Source organism: Vulpes vulpes, chromosome 6, assembly GCF_048418805.1.
Source record: "Vulpes vulpes isolate BD-2025 chromosome 6, VulVul3, whole genome shotgun sequence".
In the NCBI taxonomy this organism is placed as follows: Eukaryota; Metazoa; Chordata; class Mammalia; order Carnivora; family Canidae; genus Vulpes; species Vulpes vulpes.
This window is the reverse complement of record NC_132785.1, coordinates 129,819,875-129,841,263: the sequence shown is the minus strand read 5'-3', so window position 1 is coordinate 129,841,263 and position 21,389 is coordinate 129,819,875. Positions and strand designations below refer to the sequence as shown.

The following is a 21,389-nucleotide window of genomic DNA, read 5'->3' as shown; positions in this document are numbered from 1 at the left end:
GGGACGAGATCAGGAGGGCCTGTGGCTGCATCAAGGGCAATCACCGAGCAAGCCACACCCGAATGGCTTCCAGACAATTCCTTGAGGTTTAGATAGGCCAGGTCCTTGGAGCTGCGCCGCGGCTGTGAAGGGTGGATGGACGGGGACCTTTAGGGACCGGCCGACCCTATAGCCATGCCCGAGGCAGGTGCAGGATACGGGGCAGGGCCAGCGGCTGACACGCCCCACCTGGGGCAGGCTGTGGCGTGGGTCAGCATCCGTCACACAGGGGCGGAGGTGAACAGAGAGCCACGGCCCTGGGCCACGCGGGACCATCAATCTGTGGCCGCAGGAGCCGGGCCGAGCCCACCCACCCCAGAGCCGAAGCCTGGGATGCTCCAGGGGGACGGAGAGCAGAGCAGATGAGGCCAAGGAGCCCTCCCACGGACTGCCAGGAGCCCACCCCACCCCATGGGGGTCCCCCAGCCACAAAACGTGACACAAAAATGAAAACGGCCTCCTTTTAACCCGGGGGAGCAAGGGACTCAGCCCCCCGGCCCTGCACCTGTCCGCTCGCATTCCCAGCTCAGCCCTGCCGCTGCCCGCAGCCGGACTCCCCCCAAACAGACCCTCCCCGGGGGGGCACCGGGGCAGCCTACAGGGCCCGCAGCCCGCCAGCTCCCGAAGCTTCAGCCCTGCTCGTGCTGGTGCTCCGAGGGCGCTGGCTCGCACCCCCGCCCCTGGCTGCCCCCTCTCACTCCCTGAAGCCCTGCCTGGACCAGCAGGACATAGACAGGCACCCCGGTCATTCCTCACTGGACCAAGGGACACCAGAGGACACCGGCTAGACCACCTCTGTCTAGAGAGGAGGGAGGCGCTGAGGTCCCACAGAGGCTGGATGGTGAGGCGAGGCCCTCCCCGGCCTCCTCCCTCAGCCTCCCTGCCCGGGCTTGGTCGTCCCCCCGCAGTGGCCGGGGAGCCTCCGAGCCCGCAGACTGCTCCCGTCCCCGCTGAGTCATCCGGGCCCCTGCCAGCTGGGAGCCTGCCCAGCCACCAGCCCCAGGGAGCGCCCGCCCCTCTCACACCTCCCTGGCTGCCTCTGGAGCTGCCAGCACCTGGCTCAGCGGGGGAACACTGCCCCGCGGAGCCCCAAGGCAGGCACCGTGGTCCTGGCACAGGGGTGGCCCCCGAAACCAGTTGAGCTCAGGGCCAGGCTGCAAACAGTGTGGGGAACGGGGCTTCGGGGACTCACAGGCAGCAGAGGTCCCTCGCCAGCTGGGCCCAGCCCCTGCCCTCCCAGGGGCACAGGCAGTCGCGACAGCGCACCCAGGACGCCAGTATCGCGCGGCAGTGCCCTCAGAGCGGGGTGCCGAGGACACAGGGCATGCGGGGCCCGGGAGGCTTCCTGGTGGGGGCAGTGACAGGTGAATGCCCGTAGCCTTCGGGCTCGCTGGCCAGCGTGGTGTAAAACGTGAGCAAATGCCTGGGGGCTGCAGCAGCGGTCAGGGACCAACGGTGGTTCTGGAGCTCACAGGGGGCCACGAGGACGAGGAGACCCCCTGCCGGGGCGAGCAAGAGATTTGCAAGGGCTAAATGAGAATTGATCCCTCTCCCCCATCAGGGGCGCTAATCAATTCAGCCCCAGTACTGACACGGCGAATGTCACGGGGTCTCCGGAGGAGGCACCGCCTCGGCGTGGCGCATCGGACTGGCAGCTGGAATGGGTCCCCGAGCAGGATCCGGGGTCCCCCTGCACCAAGGAGGCTGAGGATCGCCATCCTGGAGGATGGCGAGGCTGGGGGGTAGCTGGAGTCCAGCCCAGCAGCCCTGGGGCCGGACACAGAGGGGTGTGGGAGGGAAAGCCTGGTCACTCAGTCATTCCACAAACATTTCTGGGTGACCTGGACCCCATGCCTGTCCTGATAGAGCTCCCGGCCTAGGGGCAGCACGGCGGGCACAGAGTCCACACGGGGGCCACGGGGTGTGACGGGGTCAGGGGCAGCAGCAGGGGCTGCCCAGAGACAGGGGGCCCTGGAGTCTCCCTGCCACGGCTGGCGGCGTGGCCACCGGTACTGGGGACACTGGTGACTCCTGAGCATGGGCGGGACGAGGGCTGGGCCTCTGCAAAGGGCGTGCTTGTGACAAGCCCCTGCGGGATGAAGGCAGAGGCAGCCCCGTGCACCGGAAGGCACCTTTCGGTGAACCTTGGTCAGGCCAGAGACCCCCCCCCAAGGGATCCATGGTTGGGCAACTCCCCTCTGGGTGCCCTGAGTGTGGGAGGCTGGCGGGGCACAGGCATCGGGGCCTAGACTGGAGGGGACGTTGAAAGGAGTCTGCGGGAACCTGGTGACCAGTTCACCGTGGAGGTGAGGACACAGATCGGCTGAGGCCGGGGTCTCAGGTCCTCACTTGGGGGAAGGAGGACGGAGTGACCAGTGAGAAGCTGGGGGGCACTCGGGCCTGGCGGCAGAGCAAGGCCTTTGGTCCCTTGGAGGGAGGGATGCGAGCCCCCAGGAGACTTCTCAGAGGTGGGGGCACCGGGCAGGGGCATGGGGGGCTCAGGGCAGGGAATGGGTGGGATGATCTGGGGTCACTGGGGGCCTAGGGGGGAGCACAGCCCACAGGGGGAAGGGCCCTGGGAGGCTGCTGGACAGTCCAGAGGCGGTGGCTCAGGCCATGAGGATCCTGAAGGGGTCACCTGGACAGAAGCCCGGGGACCCTGGGGAGAGCAGAGGGGAGATGCTGGGGGGGTGCGGGGGCAGTGAGGGGTGCTCAGCCTGAAGGCCCCCATCTGGGTGTCTCCTCCACACCCGGCCCACTGCCCATCTTGGTTCAGAGAGGAGTCTCCCAGCCTACACCTGGGCAGCAGAGCATGTTCCCTCCCCGAGGCCCCTAGTGGCCTCAGGGCACAGTCCTATCCACTCCACATAGATGACATCCGTCAGTGGGGACCACGTTCCCCCCCCTCACTTCCCCAGTGGAGAAACTGAGGCAGGCACAGATTGAAGAGAGGACAAGGCAGCAGGGAAGAGGCAGGCCACCTGATGGCCGGGGGCACCCACTGCCCCACTCGACCCCCATGGGCACCGAGGCCCCGGCACACAATGACTCTGGAGCCCACATCCCAGCAAAGCAGCAAGGGCTGAGGTGTTCAGCCACCTCGTGCTGGCGCTGCTCTACCTGCCTGTGAAATGGGTACAAAGATGGTTCCAGATCTCAACAAATCTGCTCAGTAAGGAGGGTGGACAAGGAGCCAGCGGGGTGGAACCCTGGCAGGGACGCCAGGGGCACAGGATGGGTGGCCCAGGATAGCCTACGGTCACCTGTCTCTCTACCCTCTCAAGCCCCACCCCCAAACCTGAGATCAAGTGGGGACCCTGAGGTGAGGGCCTCCCATGAGCCAGGCTGGGGTCCAGCTCCAACCCCACCCCCAGCCATGGGAGCCCAGCAAGCCCCGCACCCCAGTCGGAGCCTCCCTGGATGCAAGTGTGAGCTCAAGTGAGACGCAGGGAAGTTCTCTGTAAACTGTGAAGCGCTGTCCTTATGAAGCTCATCTGTGCAGGATGCAAAACAAGAAAGGGCCCCCTAGGGAAAATCCTAGAACGCCAACTCTACCCTCCAGCGCCTTGCTGGCCTCAGAACAGAGCCCAGGGCTGCTGGACATGGGCCAGACTCCGAGGAGGTCTGGGCTCGCCCAAAGCCAGCCACACAGGCCCCCGCCCCACCCACCACCTCCTAACCAAGGGCAGAGCGGGTCCCCACACACGCGTCCCAGACGCCACCTCCCCAGCCCTCCCTGAAGGAAGTTCTGGGGCACGGGGAGAGGCTGCAGGCTGAGATCCAGCCAGGGTGCCGGGGAGAGCCCGGGCTGCCCAGGACTATGACACCCACCAAGGTCCCAGGGTCTCAGGCCCAAGCCCCCATGTCCGCCTGGCTTGGGTGGCTCAGCCCCAGGGCCCGGAACCCCCCAAGACCTGCTTCCATCCTCACGGGAAAAACAATGCATAATAGGGCCTTCCCTGCCCTGGGCACAGCATCCTACAGGTTGGATCCCACTCCCAGAATAGCCCCAGGAGGCTACACCCATCTGACAAAGGAGGAAACGGAGCGGGGGAGGGGCCGCAGACCAGGAACAAAGCACGGGACCCTGGTCTGCAGGGTGAGCGAGCCGCTGGGGAGCAGGGGAGGCCGGGAAAGGGGATGAGCCCCCACCTGGCACCGAGGGGTACTGCCAAACTCAGAACAGGCTGAGGCAGGGGAGGAGGTGAGCACTCTGGGTGGTCAGGGCGCTTCCCCATCAGCGTGGGCAGCGGGAGACCCCTGGGCCAGGCCCCCGCCCCCATGAGGGGCTCTCTCCACCGGGATCCCTCACCCACCTGCAACCAGCACTGGCCACACGCTCAGCACCAGCAGGCAAAACCCAGCTCGGCCTCCGAGGCCCCTCCTCCCTCCGGGCTGTTTCCCCTAATGGGGTAGTAACCTGGCCCCGAAGCTCTGACAGGCCCCCAGGAAGTCGGTCCCAAACCACCGTCTCACGGGACCCAACCAGATTCAGGCCACCTGAGGCACAGAGCTTGGAAAGGCTGCGCCCCGCTCCGAGCAGCACATCGGGAGGGTCCAGCTCCAGCCCAGGGCAGGCCACAGGTCCCCTCTCGTCCGTCGCCACAGAGTGTCACCAGGACAGAAACCAGACTCACCTCCCTTCCCAGCCCCGCCCAAGACAGGAACACCAAGGGACCCCTGGAACCCAGGCTCTCGCCCCCATCCCGGCCTGCTAAGCCTCCTTAGAGAACTATATTTAGATTCAATGGGGATTATGCGGACTTCCCAAGACCGCTTTCAAAAAGACTGAAGGTCTGGCGGGAAGGGCTTCCTCTGGAGACCCCCACCTTCCCAGGCTTTGCAAACTTCCAGGGCTCATTGTTCCTAGAACAATGGTCCCAGCTCCTTCCAAGACCAGGGCAAGCCCATTGGCTGGAGAATCTGGCAAAGCCCCCTCCGAGGGCAAACACCTAGGCTGCCCGGGCCCAGCTGCCCCCCGGTTCCCAAATGGGTGGTCACTGCCTAAGGAGGCAAACCCCCAGGCTGTGTCCTGCACACAATTCTTAGTCCTGTCCCAGGGAGGGGGTAGGCAGGGCCCCCCTCACGGTGGCAGGCCCACCGGCCGGTCCTCCAAGGCCTCCTGCCCCAGGTGTGCAGTTTCCAGACACCTGGCTGGGGGCCCAGGTGCCCCAAGGGCGACACCGCACCCAGTAACCTCTTGCTGCTGGCAGGGCAGGAGCTGTCCCGCCCTGGGTGGGGTCCGCGCCGTCTCCCTCTCGCCCTTCCCCTCCCAAACACAGGCTGTGGTTCCAGCTGCGGGACATCTGTGGCTCCGGGGAGACCCGCCTGCCCAACCCCCTCCCGCCCCGCCGCGGAGCCTGGGATGAGCTGCTCCAACTCACAGGCGCTACAGGAGGAGAAACCGAGGCCCACGGAGGGAGCCAAGCAACGCCCCCTCCGGGCCCCAGGTGCTCAGGCCCAGCCCGGGAGAAGTGGGTCCCGGGAAGGCTCACTTACCCGGAGGGGTGTCCCGGGCCCGCTGACCAGCTTCCACGCCTGTCGCTTGAGCTCGGCGAGCTTCGTGTGGCAGTGGCGGCACCAGCCGCCTCCGCCCGCCGAGTGGCCCTGCTCCGCGCCTGCACCGGCGCCCTCGGGCGCGGGGCGGCTGCCGCACGGGTCCTGCTCGGGCCCGCCGGGCAGCCTCTTGCGGGGGGACACCTCCAGCACGGGCAGCGGCTCGCGGGCCGGGCCGCCCTCGGCCACCTGCGGGGGGTGGGGGCAGAAGGGGGCGTGAGCCTGGGCCCCCGGGCGGCGTCTCCCGGGCCCCGGCCCCGCGGGCGGCAGAGCCCGGCGCGTCCCGGCCGCAGAGGGGGCGCCCGACCAAGTTGGGGGCGCGGGGCGCGAACCTGCCGCCCGCCCTCCGCTCCGCCCGCAGGAGGCCCGGCGCGCCCCCCGCCCCCGCTGCAGCGCGGCGCGCACCCCGCGAGCATCCTCAGCGTCCCGGGCCGCCTCGGGGCGCCCGCCGCCCCCCCCCCCCGGGCCTGGCCGCGCGTACCGCGGGTGGCGCCGTGCACAGCGGGGAGCCGCGGCCGCCCATGGCCTGGGCGCGGGGGGGCCGGCGGGCGCTTCGGGCCGCGAGGGCTCTCGGGGTCGCCGCAGCTACGTGATCCGGCCCGGGGGCGCCCCCATGGTCCCGCCGGCCGCTGCGAAGTTGGAGGCGCGGGCGAGTGGAGCCGAGCGCGGCAGCGGCGGGCGAGCAGGAGGCGAGGGCGGGGCTACGGGGGCGGGGCTACGGGAGGGGGCGGGGCTCGGGAGGGGCGGGGCTATGTGGGCGGGGCTACGGGGACGCCTTCCCGCCCCGCCCCGCCCCCCGCTCCGCGGCGCCCGCGGGGCCCTCCTCGCCGCGTGGCCCCTCCCCTCCAGGGACCCCAACCTGTTCGGCGAGTCCCGGCCCGAGCGAGGGGCGCGGGGGGCCGAGGTGAGACGCCCGGCACACTCGCGCGCATGCGCCTTCCTGCTCCCCTCCCGGGACAGCGGGGTCCGCGGGTCCCCTGGGGCGCACCGACCCACTCCTCACTTTACAGGCGAGCAAACTGAGGCCGCAGAGGGGAAGGTCTCGCCCGGGGTCGCGCCGCTAGTCGGGACGAGGTAGGGGCTGAACCCCGGCCCGGACCCCCCCCGTGCCCCCCTCCCCGTTGCTTTTTCCTGCAAATCCAGGTCGAGGGCACCCTCTGGGTCTCGGGGTCTCAGGTCGCACGCAGGTGAGCGTCGCCGCGGGGTGCGCCTCGGAACTGCAGCGCCTGCGCCGGAGCGTGTGCGGGGGAGCGGGTGTGCGGGGGGGCGGGTGTGCGGGGGGGCGGGTGTCCGCCCCGGGCAGCGAGAGGTCGCGGCGCGCCGGGCCGGGGACGCGCCGGACCTGTTGTCAGGCCTGGCAGATGGGGACTTGGCTCCGGGATTAATTGCCTGTTTGTCTCCGGCTGAGAGGTCGCCCCCCGCCGCGGCGATCGGCTGCTCCCGCTGCAGCCCCGGCCTCGGAGCAGCCGCCGACACGCAGGCCGCTCGGGGTCCCGGCCCCGGGTCGGCCCCGATCGCCGGGTCGGGCTCCGAGGGCGCGGCCGCGGGCTCGCCGTGACGCGAGCGCCCCCTGCCGGCCGCCCCGAGGCGGGAGCAGGACCCGGCGCCGCGAGTCCCGGGCGGGGAGCCGCGTCCCGGGCGCCGCGAGGAGCCCAGCCGGGGAGCCCAGCCCCGGGCCCAGGCGGAGCCCCCGGCCGCGGCCGCGGCGCGCACGGGCCACCGCGGACTGCGCCCCGCCTGCCCGAGCCGTCACGCGGCCCCTCCTGTATCGGGGCTTGCCCGCCGCCCCTTGGCCCCCGCACGCCTCCCCGCCGGGTCCCCCCGGCCGGTCTGGCCCGCCACGTGGCGGGGGATGAAGCGGGCAGGGCTCCCGCTGCCGCCCCGCAGTGCGCAGCCCAGCGGGGCCGGAGCCCCGGCGCCCGCCCTCAACTCGCGTGGGACACTCGCGCGCACGCCCCGCGCCCGGAGGTCGGCTCGGTGCCACGCGCGCTCCCCGCGCCCCCGGAGCCCCGGCGCCCCGGCCGGCCACGCCCGCAACTTCGGCGGCCCGCACCCTCGCGCCCGCCCCGCGTCCCGGAGGCCCGCCCGCAGCCCGCACACCCGGAGTCGCTCGGGGCCGCGCCGGCCGCAGACCGTGGGACCCCGCGTCCCCGCGCAGCTGCCCCGCGCCCGGGTCCTTGGACACAGCCTGGGGCCGAGGGGACGGGGCGGCACCGGCCGCGGGACGCCGCTCGGGACCCGCCGCCCGCGCCCCCGCACCGCCACGTCCCGTCGCGCGGCCTCACCTTGGCCCGCCGCCGCAGGAGGTGGCTGGTGAAGCCCAGGACGATCTCCGAGTCCAGGCAGAGCGCCCCCATCTCCAGCAGGCCCGGCGCCTTGCGGGGCGCGCCGCGGGGCGGCTCGGGCGGCCCGGGCAGCGCCATGGAGAGCGGCGCGCGGGGAGCGGCCCCGAGCTCCTCCCGCCGCCGCCGCCGCCGCCTCCCGCGCGCGCTCCCTGGCCGCGCGCCCCGCCCCGCCCCGCACCGCGCACCGCCGGCCCGTGCTCCGCCGCCCCGCGCCCGCGCCGCGCGCCCCCGCGCTCCGCCCCGCCCGCCCCGCGCCCGCGCGCCGACAGCGCCCCCTCCGCCGGGCGGGCGAGCCAGACACCCGGGGCCGTGCGGACCGCGGAGGACGCGGAGGGGGCGCCGGCGCTGAGCAGGGCTCCCGGGACCTCTGCGGACGGACGGGGGACGCATCTCAGCCCTCCCCTCTCCAATCCGTCCTGGGGTGCGGGGGGTCCCAGGCCCCGGAGACGCGTAAGGAGCCCAGGGGCCCTGTGCTCCCCATGCTCCAGAAGGCCCCTAAGGCGGCTGCTCGGAAACCCCCATCCCATGCCCCGACTTGGCCTGTGGATCCCCCAGGGCAGCCCCCCAGAGCCCCGATTCTGCCGCCGCCGGTAGCGTCTCTGCCCCTGACTCGACCCCCCTGCCCCAGCCGCTCCAGTAAGTGCCCCCAGGCTGGAGGATTTCCGGCGAGAACAAATTAGGGTCGGAGTTTCCCAAGGGTCAGGGGTAGGCCTGCCCAGGTAGCAACTGGAAGCCAGATTGTGCGTGGCCCCTGGGGTCACAAAAGGGGTCAGAGGGACATCTGTGGGGTTTGGGGGTTAGGGGGGAGACAAGGTTCCCTAAATAATTTGGGCTCCTGGAGAAGGTCTTTGAGAGTTAAGGTGTCAGGGAAGGTGCTGCGGGGAGGGCCTTACCTGGAGGACCCGGAAAGGAGATTGGAGAGCGGGCCGAGACCTGCAGGTCGGAGCCCTCGCAGAAGCCCTGCTGTGCGATGGCACCACACACCGGGTGGCTGGGGCGCTACCACTGGACCAGCCGGGCCATCCCCTCTGCCCCGTGGAAGGACCACAGAGTCTCCCACCCCCCAGGCCCCTTGTGAGCCAGGAGACCCTCCCGCTCCCCAGGTTCCTCCCCTGAGTCCCACAGATGGCACCTGAAGGACCTTGTTCCCCCCAACTGCACCCAACAGACACATGGCAAACACCTTATCTGTGGGCCACCGATTGCCAGCACCCTGCCCCCACCCACACTTCCGGTCAGGAGAGAGACCCTGGGTGGAGCTGCCCCCTTCCTGCCCCCGTGGCCAACTGGAGCTGTAAGAGCAGCCCGAGTGCCCCCCCACTGCCCCGCCCCCACCAGCCCCTCCTGTGGGCTCCAGCAGGCCCCCCACAACCCCTACCTTTCCCCTCCCCCACAGGCAGGCACTGGGGAGAACTGTCCTACCCCCCTTCCAAGACCCTGAGCCTAGAGGGGGGCTCCCTCCAGTGGACCCCGCTCTTCTGGGAGGAGGCTGCCCGCCATCTCAGTGGATTGATTAAAGTCATCGTGGAGATTTTTTTAACGTTTAATTTACCAGGCACGCGGTGCCGGTCAGAGCTGTCCCCAGGGAAATCTAGGCCAAGGGAGCAAAACAGAAACCCCCTGCAATTGAGCGGAGTTCTGACGGGATTAATTGCTGGACTCAGCTTCCAATCAGACCCCACGTGGCAATATTTCAGGGAGGCAGGAGGACAGCGGGCTGGAGTGGTCAGGCTCCTGCGTCAGGTGTGGGAGGCCTGAGCCCAGCATAGCACCATCTGTCCAAGGTTGCCGGGGACGGTGGGAGCCCTCCTGCCCCCACGTTACACACAAACCAGCCCCTCCTGGGCCCAGCACCCTGGGGGTGGCCTCCAGCTCAGCCCCACGCCAGCCTTTACGAGAAGGGCCAGGCCTTTCGTCCAGCAGTCAGAGGGCTGGGAAGCCCCTGGCCCCCTGACGCCCCCACCGCGCCCTCTGGAAGACTGCACGGGGCAGCAGTCTCCGTGGTGCTGGAAAACGGGATCGGTAGGAAAATGGACAACGAATTCTAGCATTTGATCGTCTGTGACTGTGGACACAGGTCAACCCCCGGGAGCCCAGAGGCAGGGTAGGGCATGGTCAGGCTTGCCTCTCTGGAGATTTCTGCCCATAAAGGCTTGGACCCTTGGTGGGAGAGACACAGGACACAGGTAAGAGTCATCACCTGGGGGTGGGGGGGGCGCTTTCACTTCCACTTTATATCCCTCAGCGTGGTACTAACCCCTGTGGGATTTTAGCCCCGGCTGTTAGTATCTAATAAAGACATACGGATGTGTCAGTGCCTGAGGTCAGATGACCGAGGCGCATGGGCTAGAACCACCTCGGTGGGGACAGACACTCATCCCCTCCAAGAGTGGGGAGAGAGGGGCGCCCGGGTGGCTCATGGGTGAAGCATCTGCCTTTGGCTCAGGTCATGATCCTGGGGTCCTGGGATGGAGCCCCATATCAGGCGCCCTGCTCAGCGGGAAGCCTGCTTTTCCCCCTCCCTCTGCCCCTCCACCCCCCCTTTCATGCTGTCTCTCTCTCAAATAAACAAATAAATTCTTTTTTAAAAATAGGGAGGGAAAGAACCTTCCCCCTCATCTCAAAGGGGCCTTGGGACCCTCCCACGCTTCTGCAGGCCTGGTCAGCTCACCAGGCTCCCCTTGGCACCCCTGCAGAGGGTGGGCTGCGGTGGGGGAAGGATGCCTCAGGACAGCAGGGGGATGACAGCCCAGCCGTGCCCACCTTCAGGGGTGCCTGAGTGCCGGCGGGAAGGCAGTCCTCTCTGCGGGGTGAGCAAACACTAGCATCAACTGTGGACCACACTTACCCAATGACAACATTCTCGTGATCCCCGTCTTAAAGCAAGGAAGTAGGCACGGAGCGGCAAAGGGACTTGCCAGCGTGCGTCCCAGGCGCTGTCCCTACAATCAAGAACCCCTGTGTCCTGCTGCATCTTCTCCCCCGTTGCCCCCAGGGCCTCGGGAGTGCCGCTGGGGAGGCGCAGGATGGCCGGGGCCCTTGCCCGGGAGCTCCCAGCCTGGGGACGGAGCAGGAGCCCAAGGCGGTCAGCCCCACAGTGGGCTGAGGGATCAGGGCCTGTCTGTCTAAGAGAGGGAGACCGGCCGGCTCCCCGCAGATCGGGGACGCTCACTGTGACCCCCCGCTGCCCTGCTGCTGGGTGCCCACCGCTGCTTGGCACCCCAGGGCACCCGCGCTCCCTCCGCGGCAGGCTCCTGGCTTCAGCACCTCGGCCAGCGCCCGCGGCCCGGCAGGGCTGCTCCCGGGGCCTCCGCCCATCGTCCCCGCGCGGTGGGGAGGGGCTCCAGGAGGGGGCTGGTGGCGGGGTGTCAGGTTCCCCATCATTCCTCTGCTCATCCGTTCACTCAGCTCTGTCAGCCTAGAGTCAGCCTCGACTCCTGCTTGCTCTCACCACCCCCATGTGCTCTCCACCAGGACCTCCTGTCCCCGCTACCCTGGCACCAGGTCCAGAGTCAAAACCCACTTTCCAGGGCTCTGCACCCCCTGCCGCTCCCTGGGGTGGGCTCTCCACACAGCAGCCCCGGGGGGCCTTTAGGAAGACGGGTGAGAGGGATCCCTGGGTGGCTCAGCGGTTTGGCGCCTGCCTTTGGCCCAGGGCGCGATCCTGGGGTCCCGGGATCAAGTCCCGTGTCGGGCTCCCGGCGTGGACCCTGCTTCTCCCTCTGCCTGTGTCTGCCTCTCTCTCTCTCTCTATCATGAACAAATAAATAAAATCTTTATTTAAAAAAACGGGTGAGAAAAATAAAAAATAAAAATTTTAAAAATTAAAAAAAAAAAGAAGACAGGTGAGGCCAAAACCCCCACTTCCCATCTCTTTCCCAGCGAGCCCGGGGAGCCCCCGTGCCCTGCAAGGCCTCACCGACCCCCTCCGTCCACCCCAGACCCACAGGCTTCCTCGCTGCCCCTGAACACAGGCGCCCTGACCCTGGGGCGACTGCAGGGGGTGCTGATCCCCAGACACCCGCAGGGCTCTCTCTCTCCCTCTCCAGGCATCTTCCGGTAGGTCACCCCAGCAAAACCTTCCCCGCGCACAGTTCCTACAACTCCAGCCCCTCCCGACTCCCAGACCTCCCGTGCTTTCATTTTGCTCCTTATGTCCTATCGTGAACCGCTGTACACGTTTCCTGTTTGGCCCATTGTCCGTCATTAGAATATCACTGCCTCCCTGGCCCCTGGCACAGAGTAGACCCCCTGATATTTGTTGAAGAAATAAAGGCATGAGTGAATCCCGGGCAGGGTTTTTGTTGCCAGTTCCTGTATGAATTCCCATTGCAGAGGGGCTCCTGTCTCTCCATCTCTCACCCTGGCCCAGCCCTCCTGGCCCCCAGCCCCATCCCGGCCCTGGCCTCCTGGCTGCCCCCAGCTGACTCCTTCCCCCACCCCACCCACAGCAAGGCTGCAGTGCCAGCCCCTGCCTCTGGGGTAACTCGACCAGGCTCCCCCGGCCCACCCCCCAGGTCAGCCAGGTTGACAGCCTTGACACATTCAGGTCCAAATGGAAGCATTACTGGCCTGAGCCTTCCCCGATCCTACAATGAAATGCACGTAACACCAAGGGGCCCCCAAAGCCCCTCAACCTTCACTGTGACAGCGGAGCACTCAGGCCCTCCTGCCCAGCCTGCCAGGGCTCCCTGCCCTGGTAGAAATCTGAGCCACAAGTGGCAGTCCCTCAGCCAGCCTGGATCTCGTCCTCTCTGGGCTCAGCTCACCTCTCCCTCCTACTCTCGTGCCTGCGGGAGTCCAGTCCTGCAGGTCTGTCCCCTTCCCCTGGACTTCCCCCTCAGAGCTGGCCAACTCCACCTCCAGGTCACACTCAGATGCCCCCTGTGCCAGGAAAGCTCCCCGGTACCCCCGCTGCACCTGGCTGTGCAGAAATCAGATTCCTGTCTGAGCGCCCAGAGCCCTGCTCAGGCCAGGCAATCCCAGGTGTCGGTGAAGGTTTAGGGAAGACAGGCAGCCAGTCGGTAAGGCTGACAGGGAGCAGAAGCAGACCCCCGACTCCCTGGCTCCTTGGGGGTCACAGAAGAGGCAGGACCTTGGGGAGCCAGTGCCCAGTGTTCACGCAGCCACCTCTTGAACGGGCACTGCCACCTACAGCCAACAGGTGGCGCGTGTTGGCCACAGTCTGGGTGGAAGCAAAAGTATTTGGATCACCGGGTTTTGTAATTTCAAAACAACACCAGGAACCAACAGTAGATACTCATGCAGATAGGAAAACTAAGGCCTGAGAGGGGCAGGGGCTCGCTCTAGACCCCAGAGGGTGCAGGGTGCACCAAGAGGTCCTCCTGTGTCCCCACCCCCCTGCCCCGCAGGCCTCAGCCCACCTGCCCCACATGGCTGACCTCCTCCCCTCTCCCTCCGGGAACAGGCAGTGACTGGGCCAGAGGGACACATTGGGGGGGGGGGGGGGCCTGGAAAATGTGGAGAACTCCTCAGTGCAAGCCTGCCGCTGTGCCAGAACCGCCCCCCAGGGAGCTCATCCCCTACACCCCTTCAAGGTCAGGACGGGGTCCCTCACAACTCCAAACTCCCGGGGACCAGGCTGGGCGTGAAGGTGGCCTCATGAACATAAGCTCTGGGCGTGCACAGGTGCACGTGCAATAGGGCTTACGTAAGTGTGCACAGCATTGGTGAGAACAGTGGGAGCTAGGTAAACAAGGAGGGGGCGCTGAGGGAGCCACTCCCTCCCTCCAGGCCCTGGGCTGCAGCACCACTGACTGGGGCTAGATGGGGTGGGGGCTGGGGGGCTGCTCAGGGGCGGAGGAGAACTGAGTACAGACGCAATCCAGAGGAGCAGGAGGAAAGCACCGGGAAAATAAAAATATGGGAGCAGCAATAAAACTCAAGAGAAGGGTTGGAAACCAAAGTCGAGATCTCACTGAGGGCAGAGGAAGGCGACGGGGAGGAGGGACACAGGGGCAGGATTAGGGCAGCAAGTCCAGTGTCTGGATACTAGGAGTTCCAGGACAAGAGAGCGACACTCTCACAGTGAGGAAATAAAACAGCGCCAGGCCACGACGGAGCACCAGGGGTCACGGCCCGGCACGATTCACCTTCATTCACATTGGGGTGGGGGGGGGCAGGATTCAAGCCTCCGTCAGGCCAGGCCGGAAGCCGGTGTCCAGCTTGCAGCAGAAACCCCAGGAAGCTGGGAGACTGAGCAAAGTCTGCAAATCTCTGAGGGAAATGACTCCTTACAGGGAACTCTGCACTCGGCCCTGCTGTGAGCACAGAAAGGCCATAAAGACAAGCATCTGACCTTTGACTTCTTCCCTTTCTCAAAGTTCCGGCAGATAGGTTCCCCCGAGATAAGGACCTGAACCAAGGAAGGAAACTAAACCCCAACCCAGAAGGACATGCAGGGCATCTGGGGTGGCAGTGAATGGAGGTCTCGGCTTGGCTGGACTCCCCAGGGGTGCAGAGGGGAGCGGGCACTCAGCACTCCATGGGGATGCCCTCAGGACAGAGCAGGGGGGGAGGCGGGGGGGAGGAAAGAAGAAAAGAAATGATTTCATATATTTGAACACATTAGGAAAGACTTAAACTTCAAAGGTTTGAACATCAAAGAGCACGGAGTTCCTCACAATTACATAAGAAAACTGCAAATTTTTTAAATGAGGTAATTATTAAAAAAAAGAAATTCAAAAGCTGAACCAGGAAACATTGCTGTATGATCACAGTGCGCAGAGGATGCTCACTTGGAGCAGGAAAACAGGGCAGGAGGCGCCGGTGTTTCTCAACGAGCTTTATAATTACTATCTGACTTTGTAAAATTACACACGTGTTTAAATTTAATTTTTCAAAAAATGATTTGTTTAATTTAGAAATGTAGATAAAAGGAAAAATATGCTTCTGAATAATCACAGAGAAAATTCCCAATGGGAATTACAAGGAAAGCAACTGCATGCTATACATCACCTCTCACGGTCTGAGCCGCAGTGACTCCTAAAGAAAATTAAATCCTTACGCGGATGTATTATAAACCAAGAAGGAGGGACGCCCGGGTGGCTCAGCAGTTTAGTGTCTGCCTTCGGCCCAGGGTGTGATCCTGGGGTCCAGCATCGAGTCTGCATTGGGCCCCCCGCAGGGAGCCTGCCTCTCCCTCTGCCTCTGTCTCTGCCTCTGTCTCTCTGTCTCTCATGAATAAATACATATAATCTTTAAAAAATAATTTAAAAACAAGGCATAAACACTAAATAAGCCTGACTTAGCAAAATGTACAACCAAGCGTTGCCCGGGCCATGGCTGTGTCCTTGGCCGGAGCATCAGGGTGTCTTCCCAAGACCCCCGTTCTGGCCCGAGGGGCATTCGAGTGACTTTCTGCCTGCAGTTACAGGAAGGCTGGTCTGCGAGTCTCAGGGCAGGAGAGAAGGTACCCAGAGAGTCCCCCTGAAGGACTGCGCTGGCTCTGCCGCTGAGACCCACCAAGTAGCCACTCCTGGGGGCGGGCCCTCGGGGCAGCACTCACGTGCCCCCAGGCTGTCAGGGAAGTTGTGTGCAGTGTGAAGTGCTACACCCGGACGTGGGTGAGCTGTGATGGACAGCCCCACGCCCCACCTTGAGCAGAGGGTACATCTGAGCCCCCAGGACAGTCCAGTGTCAGACGGTGGCCCTGAAGAGCCCAGCAAAGGCCTAACCACAAATGAGGCCATGCGCAGATGGCCGGCTGGGACAGCCAGAGCCGTCCCCAGGAAAGGAATGCAGCAGGAGGGTACCAGCGGTCCGCAGCTGGATGCTTCAGCGACCGTCCTTGGGATAACAAGGAGAAGGGGAAGATTTCACTTTGGGCCAAGACAGAGTGACAGGGACCAGATTCACAATCCCACCAGAAACAACTTAAAAATGCACCAAATAGGGCAGCCCCGGTGGCTCAGCGGTTTAGCGCCGCCTTCAGCCCGGGGTGGGATCCTGGAGACCCTGGATCGCGAGTCCCATGTCGGGCTCCCTGCGTGGAGCCTGCTTCTCCCTCTGCCTGTGTCTCTGCCACTCTCTCTCTATGCCTCTCATGAATAAATAAATATTTTTTTTTAAATGCACCAAATATATGAAACATCAGTTCATGGCTATGGGATACCAGGCAGGAGCCAGGCAACAAATGAGGCCAGCCCCACAGTTGCCCCAGCCTGTGGCCTGCGGAGAGCCGAGGGGCCCAGCGTGGAGAGGGTGCGTCCCGAAGGGTGCAGGCACCGCCAGACAGAGGTGTGGCTGTGGCTGTGGGTCGGCAGAAGCTGAGTCACGAAGAGAGAGAAGAGAGCGAAGAGAGCGTGGCTCTGGGGACCTGCCCGGGGCAGACACATGCACACCCATGTCCTCAGCAGTGTCGCTCACGGCAGCCAAAAGGTGGAAGCAGCCCCAGTGCGCATCGTTGGGTGAAGAGACAAACGAACTGTGGTCCGCCAGTACAATGCAACATTTTTCAGACATCATCATCATCATCATCATCGTTTTTTTAAAAAACAGAAAATTCTGACACCTATTACAACATGCATGAACCTTAAGGACATCGGACTCAATGAAATGAGCGAGTCACAAAAAGACAGATGTTGTATGGTTCCATCTGTATGAGGTACTGAGGGGCATCACATGGAAAGAGATAGGAACTAGAAGGGGAAGGGACTGGGGAGGGGGAAGAGGGGTTTGTGTCTATGGGGCAGAGCTTCAGGTTGGGAAGATGAAAAAAGTTCTGGAGACAGGTGGTGCTGCTGGTGGCACAACACTGTGACTGTACTTAGCAGCACTGAACAGGACACTTAAAAACGGTTAAAATGGTGAGTTTTATGTGATGCATATTTTCCCCGAATTTATTTTAAAAAATACATGCCAGAAATGGTGTGTGTTCCCATCCATCAGAAGGAATTAGCCTCACCATTCACAGGGCACAGAGTACAGATACTCCTTGTTGGGGAAAACTTTTCCCTAGAATAAAGGTGGAACCAGTCCTCAGGAAGTTTATGAGACCTTCAAGGGGATCAAACACAATCAACTTAGCTGTGTCCCAGAGCAAAGCTCACACATACTTACAGGATACAGAAGTATACAGCGCCCAGCTATGTAAAACTCGCAATGTGTGCCAACCGACCCAAGACCAGGCATACAAAGAAGCAGAAAACCACACAATAGGGAGAAAAACCAAGCAATAGAAACAGATCCAGAAATGACACAGGCGGCAACAGAAACACTAAAACTATTTTGTATTTATATTCCAGTATGTTCGGGAAGACCCAGGAATGCTCGAATACGTTCGGTAGAGCCATGAAACCCTGAAACAGACCCAATCAAACCTCCATAGACGGAAAATCTGGTGGCCGGGATGGAAATTACACTCGTGGAGTTCATTGCAAATTGTCCGCTGCAGAAGCAGCGAGCATCTAGGTAGAAACAGAAACTAGGGATCCCTGGGTGGCACAGCGGTTTGGCGCCTGCCTTTGGCCCAGGGCGTGATCCTGGAGACCCGGGATCGAATCCCACGTCGGGCTCCCAGTGCATGGAGCCTGCTTCTCCCTCTGCCTATGTCTCTGCCTCTCTCTCTTTCTCTCTGTGTGACTATCATAAATAAAAAAAAAAAAAGAAAGAAAAAAAAAAGAAACTATCCAAGATGAAACACAGAGGAAACAAAATACTATAACGACAGACACAGCTCAAGTGGCCTAACGCACACCACCCTAAGAAGCTAGAAAAGCAGGGACGACTGGGGGCTGGCTCAGGGGTTGGGGTCAGCCTCTGGCTCAGGGCCTTGGTCCGGAGTACTAAGATCAAGTCCCGCATCGGGCTCTCTGCATGGAGCCTGCTTCTCCCTCTGCCTGTGTCTCTGCCTCTCTGTCTCTGTCTCTCATGAATAAATAAATTAAATCTTTAAAAGAAAAAAAAAAAAGCTAGAAAAGCAGAGCAAATAAACCCAAAGTGAAGAGAGGGGAAAAAAACAGAGATCAGAGCGGAAATCAATTAAATAAAACACAAAACAATAATACAGAAAATCAATCAAGGCAACATCTGGTTTTTCCAGATCAATAAAATAAATAAATGAACAAACAAAGCTCTAACCAAGCTGATCAGGACAAGGAGTGAGAAAACACAAGGCACCATATTAGGAATGGGAGAGGAGGTAATGCCAGAGACCCTACAGATATTAAAAGGATGATAACAGGGTATCACGCTTAAGTTCACAATCTGACAGTTTAAGTAAACAGGAGAGGAGCCCAGCTCTCCCCTCTTCCTGGGGAGACACGGACGGTGGAACTCGCCCGAGCAGGAACAGATAACCTGAATGGTGGGGTTTCTATTAAAGACATTGAACTTGCAGCTGAAAATCCCCCCAACAAAGCAAACTCCGGGGACAGGGGAGTGGGGAAGGGAGGAGGGGGCCACAGGGAGCCAGATGAATCCTGGCCCTGACGAGCGGCCGATGTGCCCACCGCCTCCACGGGGTGATGGTTTGGTGGGTCATGCACGCGACCCAAGTCATCAGGTTGTAAACGCTGGAGGCAGACGTCAATCATACCTCTATAAATGGGCGGAAATGAGAAGGATGACCCCCCCCCCCAGGACTGGCCGTGTGCCCTCCATCCCCACAGGGGAAGATCAGGGGCTGGAGGCTCTGGCCCCAGAGCCCTCGCAGCGTGGGCAGCTGTGTCCCCAGGGGCTCGCCAAGTCCCCGAGGGTGTGGCGGAGGCAAGAAGCCATCATCTGGCCCCCGCTTCCCTGCCTGGCGTAGGCCCCCAGCGGGTTGAGGGGGGTTGGGGCTCACGGGCAGGTTCTGTTTGGGGGCTCCTGCTCCCCAGGGCTGCAGTGGCCCGGGACAGCCCCAAGAGCCTGGTCTGTCTCCCCTTCCTCCACCCGTTCCTCGTGACGATCTCCTACTTAGGGCTGACGATCTCCTACTTAGGGCGGCTGTGCTCAGCCTCAGGCCTCTCAGAATCACCAGGGAACGCGGGAGGGAGGCCGACTCCTGGCCCATCCTATGGGCTGAGCCCAGGCCTGGGGGCTCTTCACTAGCACCCCCCACCCCCGCCCAGTGATTCAGCCACATGGCGAAGCTTGAACACCCCTGACTCGGAATACTGGTTTAGCTACTTTGATAGAGACGGAAATAACCGCGGCTTTAACGAGACACAGTTTATTTCTCTGTGGAAGACAGGCCGTCAGCCGTCCCAGGAGCTGGGGGCTGTGTCTGCCGAGCCGGTCCCAGGCAGAGCCACCAACTGTGTCAGGTTGCCCAGACGGAGGGGGGTCTCCTAGGCCATGAGACTTTGGGTGCTAGAACCAGAAAGTCCCCGGCAAGCCAGGATGATTCCTGCGACCGTGTCCGAGGAGGCCCTCTGTCTGCACAGCTAGAGCAGGCTCAGCACCGCAGGCCGGGTTCTGGGGGGACAGGGCAGGGAGGAAGGGGGGCGAGTGTCCCCGGGGGGCCAGATGCCTCTCCTGTCACCTTGCTCTGCGCAGAGCCTCCCGCTGACAGCCCAGCGGCTTCTGTCACTAAAGAGAATGACTCCTGGGACCCAAAGTAGGATCTGCCTTTTGGCTTGGAGGCCCCAGGGATCGAGGGGGCTGATTGTGAGCGCCCCGCCCACTGCCACCTGTGGGCCCCCCATACCAACCCGCCCATGAGGTAATGCCATCTCTGGGGTGAACCTTCACTCTGTTCCACATCATGCTCTGGTCACAGTGGCTCCTGGGCTTTCCAGCAAGTCCTGTGAGGCGGGTCCCAACACCCCTCTTAGAAGGAGGAAGGGATGAGCGCTCTGAGAGGCAGGGGGACTGGCCAAGGGCACCTGCTGGTAGGTGGCATAGCTGGGATTGGAAGCCACAGACCCGGGGATTCTCCGTGTGTGTCAGGATCGGGGAGCAGAGGAGGGTCCTCCATCACCCCAACCCCTCAGCCCTCCAACCTTGCCCCCGCCCACAGCCAGAGCGTCCTGCCGGCCCGGGGTGGCAGCTGGCCGGGGTGCCAGGACAGGGTGACGCTGTGTGCGGCCTCCTCTCCTCCACCTGGCTCCAGGAGGCCGCAGCTCAGGGCAGAGGAGACGGTGTGTGGCCCAGAGGCCTGGCTCAGGGAGGTGGGAGAGGGTTCGAGGGCCCTACAGGGGTCTCCACCCCCATCAGAGGAGCTGATGCCGGCAGCGGGGCTTGCTGGGAGACCACAGGGCCGGGCCCAGGGTGGGGACCTGGCCGCCCCACCCATGATCCCTTCCTCTGGGATTGGAAGGAAGAGGGAGGGACCCCGATGAGGTCTGGGGAGGAAAGGACGGACAGCCCCGGGACGCGGTGAAGCTTTGAACACACATTTATTTTCATCAGTCACGTACCCACAGTGTACAAAGGGACTCTGAGCTACAGAACAGGAGACACCCCAGAGGAGCCCCCCACCCCCACCCCCACCCCCACCCTCACCCCCACCCCCTGGTCTCACTTGGGCCGAGCGGATGGCGGAGAGCGCTGTCGAATTAAATCAGGGCCAACCGGCCTGCGGTCAGGGGCAGCATCACTGCCAAGAGCCTCTGGACTCCTGAGGGCAGGGTGGCCCGGCCGGGCGCCGCGCGGGGCTCCTGGGCGCTCCCACGGAGCGGGTGGCGAGCAGTCGGCTGGGCCAAAGCGGGAGGTGCTGGCTGCAGGGGGGACCCTCCTCCCAGGAGCGCGTCGTCCTCCTCCCGCGGCCTGGGGTCCTGCAGGCTGGGCCTCACCTGCACCCCGGGGGCCGGGGCAGGGGCAGGGGCAACCCCCCCTCCTTCCCACGTGCAGGTGGGGCTCAGGGACAGCAGGTGACTGGCCAGGGGCACCCAGCGCGGCGTGGCCTGGTGGACCTCGAACCCAGACCCGTGTGACCTGCCGTCCAGGCTGCCCTGTGTTTCCTCCAGACACTGCGCAGAGGCGGCAGGGCTTGGGGGGCGCCCGCCCGCTGCTGCTCCCCAGAGGCTGCGGCCACCCCTCCCGGCCGCCCGACGTGCCCTCCCACCGGGGCTGGGCGTCGCCTCTCAACCCCGCGCCCGCCCGCCCGCCGCGCTCCCCCGGCTCCTGCCCGCTCGCTCCTGGCTCCTGGCTCCTCGGTCCTCGGTCCTCGGTCCTCGGTCCTGGCTCCTCGCAGGGGCGCGTGGCGTGCGCCGCCGCCGGGCCCGCCGGGGCTAGTGGTCCTAAACATTTCACAATTGCGCTACAAACTGTTGAACTGTCGAGAACCACTGGACCCAGCGCGCCGGGAAGGCCGCCGGCCCCGCCGCACCGCCCGCCGAGCCCCGCGAGCCCGGCGTCCCGCGCCGCGTCCCCTCCGCCCGCGCCCCGCGTGGCCCAGCGGCTGCGTCCGAGCGGCGGCGGCGCCTTTTAAGCCCGCGGCCGCCCCCCCCCCCCCCCCCCCGCCGCCCGAGCGAGACCGCGCCGCGCCGGCCCGACCGGTTCTTC

At 64.1% G+C, this 21,389-nt stretch overlaps 1 protein-coding gene across 3 annotated transcripts in view; it reads right to left on the bottom strand.

Annotated features, from left to right (window-relative positions):
* The window catches only part of KIF26A (kinesin family member 26A), a 40,073-nt gene extending 32,012 nt beyond the window's left edge, over positions 1-8,061 (bottom strand). Inside the window, exons 1-2 of one of the 3 annotated variants that reach the window (XM_072762410.1) lie at positions 7,881-8,061; positions 5,539-5,784 (exon numbers count right to left, since the gene is read on the bottom strand). In XM_072762410.1, the coding sequence (XP_072618511.1) occupies positions 5,539-5,784; positions 7,881-8,018 (384 nt within the window). In that variant the 5' untranslated portion in view covers positions 8,019-8,061. Of the gene's footprint in view, positions 1-5,538; positions 5,785-6,076; positions 6,264-7,880 lie in introns of those variants that run through there. The other 2 variants (XM_072762411.1, XM_072762412.1) reach the window with 2 other exon arrangements.
* Positions 8,062-21,389: the final 13,328 nt, after the last annotated feature.